Source organism: Gopherus evgoodei, chromosome 17, assembly GCF_007399415.2.
Source record: "Gopherus evgoodei ecotype Sinaloan lineage chromosome 17, rGopEvg1_v1.p, whole genome shotgun sequence".
Taxonomy (NCBI): Eukaryota; Metazoa; Chordata; order Testudines; family Testudinidae; genus Gopherus; species Gopherus evgoodei.
Window position 1 is genome coordinate 4,773,752 of NC_044338.1, and position 13,797 is coordinate 4,787,548.

General features: G+C 48.2%; 1 protein-coding gene across 1 annotated transcript in view; it reads left to right on the forward strand.

Moving 5' to 3' along the window:
- Positions 1-13,797, forward strand: part of DOC2B (double C2 domain beta) — a 142,114-nt gene that overhangs the window by 62,203 nt on the left and 66,114 nt on the right. Inside the window, exon 4 of the mRNA XM_030536656.1 lies at positions 11,970-12,079. Coding sequence (XP_030392516.1) covers positions 11,970-12,079 — 110 coding nt within the window. The remainder of the gene's footprint in view (positions 1-11,969; positions 12,080-13,797) is intronic.

The window sequence follows — 13,797 nt, forward strand, 5'->3', positions numbered from 1 at the left end:
TGGTTGCTGTAAGTGTGGCCACTCTGCAGCGCTGGCCCTATACAGCTGTACTAATACAGCTGTAACAACCAGCGCTGCAAAATTTTAGATGTAGACATGGCCTCGGTCTCTCCACACCTTTAGCTAACTCTTTAGCTCTTGTTTTCTTTTATTTGCTGGGCCTAATTTTTGTATGTGGTGTAATGCTCCCTCGCTCTCCAGTGGGGAGGGAAGCCACTCTGCCTTGCTGTCTTGGGGTTTAGTCCGCGGCCTCAGGTCGTACCGGCAGGGTCAGGCCATAAGAAGTCTAGAGCCCTGGGCCAATCTGACAGAGGCAAACACACAACAGTAGCCTGGGCCCTTTGTCCCCACCCCTGGGCAGGACAGCACCTTGTGTAGACTCCAGTTCGTAGCCCTGCAGTAGGGCTGACAGCAAGGCAGCACAGGCAGCCAGCAGATGCACCGAGTCAATAAGCTCTAGCCCTTTGGGGCCAGGCAGAGCAGGGGGTAGGCTTTAGCCTGGGCTTGTAGGCTCAGGCAGCCAGCAAACAGACACTGTCAATTAGCCATCACCCTTTAGAGCCAGGGGGCAGGCTTTAGCCTCAGCTGGGAGCTCAGGCAACCAGTCTCGAGGTTCAGGTAAGGGGGAGCGCCCACACAGTTTAGGGGCCCTGAAAGGGGTTTGTGCCCCCAGCAGACAGGCTAGGGTGCTAGCAAGGGGGTTCACAGGGCACAGGCCTCCTGGTCTAAGGTGGAGAGTCAGCCACCCTGGGATTAGGGTGGCAGGGGGACACGGGCCCACCCTACTTCACTGTGTTCCAGCCCAGGGCCCGAGCAGTGGCAGAGTGCTCTGCCACTGGGTCGGCGGGGATCCAGCCACAACATGCCGACTGAGACACGCGGTCAGCCCTGTAGCCGGTCAGTCGTCAGCTGCCCTGGGCCACTTCCTACCTCCCTGGGGTTTGGTTCCTCAGTTTCCTTGGTGGTCCTGGCAACTCGTCGTCTGTGTTCGTCTCCTCTGTGAGAACAGGACAGTAACAAGGGCCTCTGCCCAGCTTGCGAAGGATCCACTACCACACCCATAGTCTCTCTTAGGCAGTTCTGCTGTCCCCACCTAAACAAACAAAGCCAGCTCCTCGGCTCCCTGTGGGCTACAAACCCAAGGATGGTTCCCCTTAGGTTTTACCTTTCGGGCTCCCACTGTCTCCCCTCCCGGGGCTCTCGAAGTCCTGATGCTCCTACACCTATAGCTTCCTAACTCTACTAATGAGAGAGATCCAGCGAGTCAGGTCTCTCCTCACACACCCCAGGCATCCCCCTTTAAAGCCTAAATTGGGTCAGCTGATGCGGTACAGGTGCACTGGCCCTGCTCCCTCTTAAAGGGCCAGCGTCATCCTGGATAGGGACTCTTTCCATTGGCTTTGCTAAGTTATGGCAGTCCTTTACAGAACAAGCTGGAGTACCATGCTGTACCTGCTCTGTGGAGAGAGGCCCTGCTCCAGCATTGTCCTTAAGTCCATACCTAACTGCATGGAAATGATTGAGCCCCATTGGCTTCAGTGGGATTTGTGCTTATGCTGTAACAGGATGAACTTCAGCATCTTTTTAAAAGCAAACACACTTGCTTAGAATCAGGACCAGAGAGGGGATTTCATGCTCTAGGACTGTCAACCCTCCATCTTTCCCCAGCTATAAAGTCCTTTTAAATCATCTTAAAGTGAGACTTGTGAATTCCTTCTTAGAATTGCTCTTTCAGGGCAGTGTTGCCAACTCAGATGATTGTTTCACAACTCTTGTGATCGTTGGTGCTTTTCTCAAAGCCCCAGCTCCTGGAGCCAGGTGATCATGTTAGAACCTCAGAGGGTTTGTGTTTTTTCCCCTTGTAACTTTCTAGCCTTTCTGGTTGCATAGAAAAGCTTGAAAATGTAGAAGGGAAAATGCCCCCCCAAACCCAACATTTGAAAAAAAAATCTCATGATATTGAGGGGGAAAGGAGGAGCTGACTTGTAATTTTTAAACACTTGGAATTGACAATACCAGGATAACCAAAGGAGAATACCTATGCTGCCATGTAGAACCATTGGGAACAGTAGATGGAATGGTTAGGAAGACTATCTAGCGGAATAAAGCAAAACTGCGATGAAGATGGGCAATAAAACTATAAAGCATTAAGGAAATGGATACATAATCCATGTCACTTAAAACAATTTCTAGCTACGGTAGGAAAATACAGAGCAGGAATAAATTGGGTGCAGGCCCTCAGCTGCCCAGAATATGCAGCAATGGAAGCACAGGCCAACCAAAGCCTGATTTAAGCAATGCCATCTGGACTAACGGACTGGCTACTTCCATTGCTCTTTATTTTAGCTATCACATCACACTTGTGGCAAAACTGGACATGGCCAAAGCAAAGACTGAAGAGAAGTGCTGCTGCAGCAAATAAAAGCAGGTGACAGGAAAAGTAGAGGCATTATCAAGCTGTAGGATGGTATAAATTAGGCCTTGTTTTTTATTTTTATTTTTTAATTTACAAAATAACAAGAACAAATAATGAAAGACACAACACCAGAGAAAATGTTCAGAGCTGGGTGAAACCTTGTTATGGGCTGAGGTACAACCTCCTTCCAACTGATGTGTGAACTCACCCTTTGCTTAAGATAGTTCGTAAGAAACACTTAGGGGACAACACCTAAAACAAGGCTTAACAGATTCTGCCCAGAAACCAGCAGCGCATGGGTACTGTGACCAAGCGGGTGTGAGGGAAGGCAGAACACACAGAAGCTGAGAACAGACAGACCCCGAGAGAGAGGCAGAGGCAAAAGCAAGAAAGCCAAGCAGTAGCCTGAGTACAGACACACCCTGGAAAAAGCTAGTGAGAGCTTTTAGGTCTGTTAGCTAAAGAGGCTTTTGGCGGGGGAGGCACGGGGGAAGGGAGATGTCAGTGAATGAACAGAACGTAAATTCAAACAAAGGCAAGGCAATACTTGCCCAGCGAGGTGTCAGCCATTGGGATTCACTGAGACAAATACCGCTGCTGGATGTAAGATGACGTAACCAAACCTCATGCATTAGGGCATAAACTCATGACCTCCCAAGGTTTAGGAAGAAAACCACACATCTCATCCCCCACATCTCTTACATAGCACAGCCTACTTGACAGGGCATCAGATGTACTCCTCTGCTGGCAGCACCAAGTGAGGTGTAGCAGCACCACAATTCCAGCTTCCAGCTGGCAGGGGGATCCAGATGGATGACGTTTACTAATACGTTCCCAGGCTGGGCTCATGCAACCACAGAAGCAGAGAACTAGTGTGACAATTGTGCACCATTATCTCCACAAATGAAAGAAATGCCAATGCTTTCCAAGCGAGGGAGGAAGACAGCTTCATCCCCTGCTCTAGGGGAAATGTATTACCTTTGCGCACAGCCCATTTGGAAGCGAAAGAGGCTCTTTCAGAGGAATACTGGGTGGCAGATTGTCCCACCTATCTCCATCCTTCATGGTCTTTTCCACAGCCTGCTTTAAACTTGAGCTGAAAGATGTTCCAGCCAGGGGCCTGCAGGAAATGAGTCTGGTGGGTCTTATGCTCAAATAAATGTGTTAGTCTCTAAGGTGCCACAAGTACTCCTGTTCTTTTTTTGGTGGGCCTCAGGCTACGTCCGTGGGGATAGGCGGCCACGTCACAGATGCTGCACACCCCAACCTGCACAAGCTGACAATCTCCATGGAGAGGGGGCTAAGTACTCAATGGGGGCCTGAGCCAGAACTTGCTGAGGTCAATGGAAAGATTCCCTTTGACTTAACTGTCCAAGCCACCTTGCTCCCCACTGGTGAGGCAGCAGAAGTGCGGGGCACCTTGCAGCACCACTCCCCATCATTTTAATCATCTTCAGGAGCTAGAGAGAGGGGGCCTCATCTCCAGGCTGCCAACCCAACCTCTATCACCAGTGCTGAGTTCACATAGCCTGAATGAGCGCTCCCTGAACAGTTTCATTCCGTCACTGGCTTTCATCTTGGAGCTCAGAATGTCTTCTGGGCGAAAGAAGAGAGCAGAATCCCTGTGCTGAAAGGACGCTCGATTTTAAGACAGGCTGTGTTCCCTCTCTCCTTCTGATGCCTCCTCCTCCGCCCCCCCACAGTGATAATGATGGATTGAGCTTAATACAACGGAGACCTTTTTTTCCTCCCCCTGCTGGGGAGAAGAATGACACATCACTCTGTAGAAGAGGCCTGCTGATTTCAGGTAGGGCTTTTCCATTAATTCCCCGGCACAGGGACAGGCTGAGTGAGCAGCAATTTCCACTGTAGTTGAGTGTAAAGTGGGAGAGTTCAATCCTCATTCTGGCCATTTCTCAACGTAATGAGCTCTGATGAAATCAGTACATAAAAGTTGTCTGCAGAGTATTTCAGACGCATTGTTACAGTCATCATCTTTGTTTTGCAAGCACACATTAGAGGTAAGCAGGGCACTTCGCACACCGGGAAGTAAAGGGTCTCCTGCTTTAAGAACTGCCAGTCTTGCTACTCAGATGGACTTGCTTCTTTACAAAAGGCATTCCAGATTCTGAAGCAGTTTTTCATTCCCCTTCAAAGAAACTACAGCAAAAATCACCCTTCAATTATCTTATCCAAGGGTTAAAAGAAGGTCTCCTGACCAGAAACATCCAACAAGTAATCTTGCTTTAAGCTTGGGGTAGTTGAATAGGTTAAAAAAGCCCTAAATTCTCTCTTTATTGTGTCCTATCCAAACTGGAGTGTCCCTCCCAGCAGAGAATAGACAGGACTCTACTGTAATTAATATACAAAGGGATATTTTATTGAGGCCACTGAACAGACAGACAGACAGACAGACCTTGTGGTTTTCAGCAACCTGACAAACCAAACACAATCTTTTATTGTCTGGTGTCATTAACAAGGTGTCCCTAAATCTCAGTGCACACTAACGGCTTGTCTATACTTGAAACACTCTAGGGGCACGGCTGCAACTGCGCCGCTGTAGTGCTGCAGTGTAAACACTACCTGTGCTGACGAGGGGGTTCTCCCCTGGAACCCACCTTCCTGAGAGGCGGTAGCTAGGTCGCTGGAAGACTTCTTCCTTCCACCTAGCGCTGTCTACACCAGGGGTAAGAATGGCTTAAGTATCTCACTTGTTAAGATGACATAATTTGCTACGTTGACCAGGCCTAAGCAATCGTGGGATGAGACTGCTGACTATACTGCACAGAACCTCACCCAGGATTCAGACAGAACTCAGAGGCAGCAAAATCCAATAAGCAGGGAGCTGGGCAAGGAGTCAAGAGACCTGAGTTCCACTGACTTGCTGGCTACCTCACTTCCCCTCCCCTCCCACCTGTCTGTCTAGTCTAGTCTATCTGCAGTAGGCTCTTTGGGGCCGGAACTGTCTCGTAGGGCTTGTCTACACAGGGAAGCTATACAGGAGTAAAGCAGGGTGTAAATTTAAACCTTTCTAGTTATGTGGGTGCAGCTCCCCCATGCGGGCACTCTTATTCCAGTGTAGGAGAATCTTCTCCCAGTTTAGTTTATGTTTCTTTGGAAGCAGTTTAAGCTAAGCTGAAAAAAGGCACTCTTATTCCACGATTGGAGTGTCCACCCAAGGACCTAGAGTGGTTACGGTGTTGAAGTTAACTGGTATGACTGGGAAAAGCTCCTGTACAGAGAAGTACACGTTTGTACACCACCCAGCAGAAGAGGGCTCTAACATTGTGTGCATTACAGCAGCGCCTAGAGGCCCCAACCAAAAACACATATCAAACTTCTGCTGGGATCTGTGCAAAACTCACCAGTGTCTCTCCCCAAAGATTTGTGCAGACCTTGTTCATTTGGATTCATGTGGATTTAGTCCCTATAGGATGGGAACGTCTAACTAGTGTTTGACCCCTCCTGTTTTGTATTGCTCCTTTTGGTTGTTTTCAATAGCAGTCTGTCTACGGAAGAGACCTGGATTTGCACAACACTGCTGAGGTTTATTCTACTATCATTATACAAGAAGTTGATTGGAAGAACACAAGAGACTCCTGTAAGTGAAAGGGTCTTTCTTTGATCCTTCGGAGAGAGATTCAATCCTACAGTCACATAAAGCACAGCTGGAACACAGGGAGGGAATTGATTCATATGAACATTTAACACCCTGCAAAACCAATCGTACTTCATGTCACTCAGGCAGAGCTCCCTTTCAGCATAAAATAAAATCAGTGAATCAACTAGTATGACTGTCAGGTCAGGAGGCAGCTTAGCTCTTCGAAAGGAAGCCCAAGTGAAAACAATCACTGCCCTGCAGGAGGTGTTTCCATGGGGGACAAGAGAGAAATAAAACCCAACAAGACTGCAAAAAGGAATGATCTTTTCAGCTTCATCTGAGCTTGATTGTAATGCCTTGCTCACCTTAAATGTTTTCCAACTTTGTAAAATAGTTTCAGAATTAGATTGGTTCTGTAAGAGAAATTTAAGGTGGCGCTGACAGCCATTTGCCTTCCTGGCAGAGTTCAGACCTTCTCTTTTCCATTTTATTAGTATCATTATCAACGGCACCGGGCATGTCTGGGAACCACAGGCCATTGGGAGGACTGGCTGTAAGTCTCCAGGCTCGCTTGGCACAAGATAAACTGTTCATTAAGGCCGATTACCAGTGTGTTTTGAAAGATGCCAGATAATACAGTAACTCAATTGCAGGCAAGAATTGCATTTGACAGAACGGACAAACAAGCACGGAGGAAAACGCATGCTAAATAGCTTGTGTGTGTGGAATATTTTTGATCTCTGGCTGCTAGTTTGCATCATGCACCTAACAGGCCAATGATACTGAAATTCTGCTCCCCCGACCCCCAGGGGGTTATTTATCATTTCCAATGTACAGGGGAATGTGTTGACCATGTCCTCTAGGTGTGGATACAAGAAAAATAACACTCTGATCATTCATCAGCTAATGATACAGAAAATCTCCCCGCCAAGGCAAGGAACCACACACTTCCTCAGGAAAGACCAGGGTTAACAGGCCTGACAGCACTCACTGAAAGTCAGGATTCAGTCAGAGCAAGGGAGGGGAGCAAGGACATGCTCAGCTCCCAGTGTCCAGAGAGGAGTGACTCGAGGAACTGTCAGCTGGAGAGGTGACCTCCAAGGACCCGAAATGCAGTGTTTTATATGGTAGATCAAACATAACATCCTGAATCATACCCAGCAATTAACTGGGGACCCAAGAATGAAACACAGCCAAGCAAGTTGGCAGCACTAACTGAAGCTTCGCAATGCCCTTTCAGGAGGAGCGCATTGCAATAACTCACTACAGGAGGTCACAAAGGTTCACCATACAGAGCATTAACTGTGCGCAAGGGAACAGAATAGAAAACTCGAGAAAACTGCATCACTCACAACAGGGAGACAAACCAGACATGGAGATTTTATTTGCTGTGGGATGGGGCTCTCCTGGCTGTTAATGACCACCTGGGATTAAACTTAAACTCCTCTGCATGCTTCTTAATTGTCAGAGATATCTTCCTGCCTCACCCTGCTCTCCCCTATTTGCACATGCAGCGCCATTCAGCAGGAACACTGGGCTGAAGACAGGAGAGGGAGGGATGGCCTGCACACTGAATGGTCCTTGAATCTCCAGGCAGAGGGTTCAAGAGAAGTGGCTCCTAGTGCTTCACCAGGCCCACCAACATGTGGAGGCCTGCTGGCGGGGGCAGGAGATAGAAGGTTATTTGTTGATCTTGTGGATCATTCTGGGGGTTCCTCCTCCCCCTCTGTCACCTGCTGTCAATAACGTGAGACGTTCTAGCCACACAGATTGACCAGCAGCTCCACCAGGGCCAATATTCCAGCACCAGTCAGCTGACCCGGAGGGCAGTGCAACTGATGTCTTTGTATGCAACATAGTGCACAGCATCTCCGCACTAATGCCTGGTGATGAGAGCCCCACTCCAATAGACTCCTTCCCTTGACTTTAACGGGAGTTGGAAGAAGTCCTAGGATGCGAACTCTTCTCCCACAGACCATCCCTTAGCACTGTGGCTCTTCCAACATGCCTCACAAACCAAGGCTGTCCCTGGGCAGTGCTTCGGGACCTGAGTAAAGCTTACAGGAGGAAATTCAAAAGCCGGCAATGCTCATCCAGGCTTGGGTTTCACTATAGACCTGAAAGAGTCCGACAGACAGTGATCAAAGGCTGGCTGTTTCACCTAGTGGAGTGGGTACTGCCAGAAACCTGGGGAGAGACAGCTGATCTGAGTCAGTAGACAGTGAATAACTGCTGTGCCTTCTCTCCCAAGCACTTACTAAACACTATACCATCCACATCCATAGGCAGGCTCCTCACAGGGCACCTCCGACACCTAGTTAGTGATCTCTCGGCTAGCTGGCTGGCTTGCCTTGGGAGGTCTGATCTGCTAGAGCAAGTTGTCTCAGACTCTCCACGCACCGTAACAGAGAGATTATCTTGCATGCCAGCCACAATGGCCTGGGCCCACCTCTACTTCTATTCTCCACTGTGCAGACCACGCTTCTCTCTGCCACAATCCCACTTCACTGTGCAGTTGCTTGCATGGCAGAGTAACAACCGGAGATCTTTCCCATGCCTTTGTGAAGCTTCTCTGAATGCAAGTGAGCAGCCAGAGTCAAAGGGGAGCCAGCACCACATGCCCAGCTAGCCCTGTGCATCACCAGCATGGCCCTGTGGTTCCCATTCTGAAAGCTGCTGCACTGGAGGCATTTACATGTAACCTCCCAAATGCAGGAAGAGAGGAGAAAGGGAAAAAATAAAAACTACGCAGGATGGGATGAATGAGGGCATCTGTTTGTAATGAGCTGGGTTTCCAGTGAGCCCTTTTCAGGCTCAGGTGCTAGGGAGATGCTTTTTGGATATCAGGTGGTGACAGTCACGTCACTAGCCCCCTGAAGCACAGTGATACTTAGACAACAAATAGCAGCGTTTCCTCCTGCAGACCTGGAAGAAGCTGCAGAGAACACAGTAACCAGGAGAGCCGCGTCAGGGTGACAACAGCGTGGGCGACGTGCTAAGCGTCAGACCAGTCCTGGAGAGCCAGCGCTGTCGGTGCCACAACCATCCCCTAACCTGCTGTGAGCCAACACGTTACTAATTCATCAAGGAAACCAAGATCAGCAAGAGACAGGGGAAATCTGCCAATCATCACTCATCGCCCAGCGACTAAAAGGTGCCCTGCTGTTAAGCCCTAGCCCATAACTAATCCTGGTTTGTTTGGTTCAGGCCAGGGGTTTCCGGTTCACCTCCCACAGCAGTTGTACAAAAGATTCGGAAGAGGTTTGCTTTATGGAGAGCAGGGCAAGCCAGCCCACACCTGCCTGTCTGCACAGGGAGAATCTAACTTAGACATACCAGGGGTGGTTGGGTGAGGGTAATGGAAGTGGCTCAACTTCCCTTTTTCCCCACCTTCAAGTTCCTATTTGGGTCGCTTTTTCTGCTTGTTTGTCCCACCTCCAAAATATAAACACGGCAGCTTTTAATTCTGCCCAGCACCTTTCATAGCAATGCAGTCTCCCCCAAGTGCAGAAAGACAGTTACAGAGCAGGGCTCATACCTGGGCACCCAAATCTCACACCTGGGCTCTGAAGCAGGCCCTTGGGAACCGAGGACTGGTACTGACACACCTAAATACTCTTTGCAACCTACTGGTATTGGAATACCTACATGTAGATGCCCAGTTTAGCCCCTAAACATGATGCCAAGCCAACTGCTAGTGGAGAACCTACATCCAGATGCCAGACCTAGGTGGCTACATGTAGTGAGGCAGAGTGGCCTCCTTCTGGACTAGAGAGTGAGGGAGCACTGCACTCCCTTTGGTGGGTGAAGCCAAGCCTGTCCCACCCCTGGCTGGAAGTATCAGGGCAGGGCCAGAAGTGTAAAAGGAAGGCTCTGCAGCTCAGTTGGGCTGGAGCCAACAGACATCTCTGCCTTGCTGCGGCACCCAGGAGTGGAACCTGCACTCTGCCGCACCCTGGGCTTTGGATCAGACCCGTAGTTAGGAGATAGGTGTCGTCTCCACTGCCTTTCTGCCCTGGACACCACTGCTGAAAGTGCTGGTATTCGAGCCAGCTGAGGAGGTGGTTTGTGATGTGGCTCTTCTCTGTTCTCCAACTTATGACGTGTAAATGTCCTGCTGGTCAGCAGAATTGGTCAGAAGCCCGTGCAGGGAAAGAGATGGCCTTTTGTTGTTTCACTGTAGTGGTGTGGGGCTACTAAGTACGGATTTTCCACCATCAGGATTTGGACTCTGGCACTTAATTTTGGCCTCTATGTTGGCAGACCCTGGGTTTATTCAAACTCTAGAGCAAACTGAGTGATCTGGGAACCTTTTAATGAAGAGGTTCAGCCAATGGGTATGAAAATGAATTCCTCAAGAGCCTGTGTTCTGGCAAAGCTCCATAGGACTTATATGCTGATGAGAGACCCTTAAACAAGCCAGTGCCTTGACTCATCTCATAGGCAGAAAGCAGCTGGGATGCTCTGGTGATCTCCACACACATTCCCAGTAAGCTTCCTAGCACTTGTTCCAGGCTAACATTTAGGTATTAGCTAACTGTGCCCTAGGATGTAGCCAGCACTTGTAACAAGGTGGAGCAGACTTCCCACCAGGCCTTGCAATGAATTAGCAATGATTTAATAATGTGCATTGAGAGAAGAACAAAAAAAGGAAAATAAATCTATCCAAACAATGGCTCTTGGAAGCATCTCAATAGTGCATTAATAAAATATATTCATTTGGGATGGTTACTTATTTTCAGAAATGGATCTGATGTACTAGCACAGCAGTTTGTTTTTTAGTGACACTCAATTATGGTGCCAATGCTTTTTGGAAAAGGCCCTGTGCCATTTTAAATTTCATTATAGTATCCCGCTGCACGAGGTGTTATCCCTGGTTTGACACTGTTGTGCAGGAGTTGGATGGTGGGTTTCTAGCTGTTACGGCCTTGTCTGTGCTAGAAAATTGGACCACTAGCATTGGAACTGGTGGGTTAGCATCGCTGTGTGCATAGCCATGCTGCTTTGGGTCTGTTGTGTTTTTCCCCATGCCCACATTAGTCCTGTGTGCCTTTTCTGCTGTCACAATGTCCTTTGGGTTCCTAGACGGTGCTTTCCAGCACAGCTTCTTGAAAGCAGTGCGCTAAGTGTAGCGAGTCGGTCAGGCCTGTGAGGAGTTGTTGTGACCCCCTTCACCAGCTGGTCCCAAAGGGGCTGTGTTACACCTGGGGACTCTGGGACTTGGTAAAACACCATCACTGTCTCTCACAAGCTCCCACACTGAGCCTTGACGTGTGTCTCTAGTTTCCTCTTGCCTTGTTAGAATGGTAATTGCCCTCTGCTGTGGCGCTGGGCCATGTCCCTCCGGTACAACCCAGCGCTGTGTTAACAGGCCACGTTGTGACCTGGGGTTAAAAACAAGCTGCCACATCTAATAAAATGTGCCTGCAGGAAACAGTTCTGGGTCTGCCAGGAACTGTAGCTGCACTAAAGACAGGGATGCAAATAAACATCCAGACCAATAAACTTTTTTTTTTTTTAATAAGCCCGAGTTGATTCTACCCTATTGCCACCTCCCTCCCGCAATATAAATGAAGTCCCTGGTGTCTTACTGCTCTTTTCCAAGCTGCCCATCATCTTGCTGCTTATTGTACAGAGTGCTGGATGGATAACTGGGTTGCTCTATAAATGACCCACAAGGCCACAGCCTTTGTGCACCTCCAGTTACCTGCTGCAGCAGCCTGGTTGAGGGGGATTTTTGCCATCCCGTGCGGGGGCGGTCAGCAGGGTGGTGCAAAGTCTCTCGGTGAGTATTGGAACTGAAGGCCAAAGGAGAGCTGCTCGGGTATGTTGCTTAATCATTTCATGGACTGTGTTTTGTTTCCCAAGTGTTTATTCATCGTCTGCATCCTGTAACCAAAGCAGTTACTTGGGACAGGCTAACTAACCAGGTATATTATTTGCTTTTTCCAGGCGAATAAACTAAGAACAAAAACTTTGCGGAACACTCTGAATCCCACCTGGAATGAGACCCTCACTTACTATGGCATCACGGATGAGGATATGATTCGCAAGACACTAAGGTAAGTGTAATCGTGGAGATGCAGGTGGAGCGGGTCATATGTCTTGTTATTTGGGAAGAAAGCTTTCTTTGTACTCACTTGATCTATGTGTGGGAAGGGAACGAATGCATATTGCAGTGATGTGTTGAGAGGGGAAGCCAGTGAAATGCCCACTCCAAACTCCTGCTGCCACCAATCTGCACTGGTGTGAATGGCCAGCCAAGGTGCAAAGCACCAGAAAATCAGGAGCACTGTATTTCAGCTAAATCTGAGCACCTTCTGTCAGCCACATACTGTATTGCACCAGGGTGCCCACCAATTGAGAATAGAAGTGACATGTTCATCGAGATTATCAGGCTCCCAGCTTCAGTGGCCTAAAACCTCACTGCTAGCAGCCGGGGCTGGGTTGCTCAAAGGAGCTGAAGGGAGTTAAGTGCCCAGTTCTCATTGAAATTGATTGGAAGCTAGACATCTTCCCTTCTGCAGACCTACTGGAAAGTGCCAGCCCATGTAGCTAGGAGATCTTTCAGACTGTGCCAGGCCTGGGATGTGTTTATAATGGAATATCAATAATTAGGGTACAACACAGAACTCTCCCTTTGCCCAGTGTCGAGCAGTCACCTGTGCCGTTGAGACTGGAATCCTGATAGGACATTTATTGCTCTTTCTCTCCGGCAGATTGAGAGATAATTATTATTTCCCAAGGCCCCTCATTTGCACATTCCTCCTGCAGGGATCAATCACGGCCCTTCGGTGACACACATTTGATTTATAAGCTGCCTGGATTTGAATAGCTGGTGAAGAGCCCTGTAGCATTTCATCATTACAAGCTTCGTAATTCATGAACTTGGGGTCTGATCTGCAATTTTTTTAACCTTATAATTCCCAAAAATGCCAAACATACCTTATTTATTTATTGCTTCTTGCTGAGTTGCAGATCTTTATTTGAAGATGCGTTTTGGAGGAGGGCAGATATGCATTTGTACATTGCTGTAAAATTAAATGGAACTTGGTTTAACTTGGCAAAAATATGAAGAATCTGATCTCTTGCAATCGGAGCAATGTCCTGCCTGGTCAGGGCTTGGATGGGAGACCTGCAGGGAGTGGTGGCAAGGCATTCAGTAGACGGTATTCCTTTTTCTGAACCTTGCATGGCACTGGCAGTACAGAAATGCTGTCTTTCTGATGGGATGCAACACGGAAGTCCCTTTAGTCACACACAGATGTTTGTCACAAAGTCTTGGCTAACTTCCAGTTTGGGATAACTCCCTGCTACCTAACTACATCCCCTCACTTCAACTGGCTCTGCTTAACTGGGACCCACTCATTTAACCCTTGCTGTTGCTGTTAGGGCATGATCCAAAGGCAACTGAATTTAATGGAGAGACTTCTATTAACCTTTAGCTCTGGCCTTTTAAACCATTGCTGTGCTCAATCCCAGTGGTGGGGTATTGAATCCTTATGTATATGATCTGTAAATCTCTTTGATCTAGCTAGCACCTCCATGTAGAAGGAAATCAATGCAAGATATACTATGCAAAATCCTTCTTTATTTTATTGTATCGAGGATTGACAGCTTTCTTGCTCCATGGCTGAAATCTGAACATCTTTACTTAAAGTATATGCTGTGAATTTATTTTTTCATGGAAGCAGTGAAAACATATCGCTGTAACAAAGTTAAATACTAGTAGATGAATTTGAATTCTGAGCTCGCCTGTCATCCATAACTCACATACTGA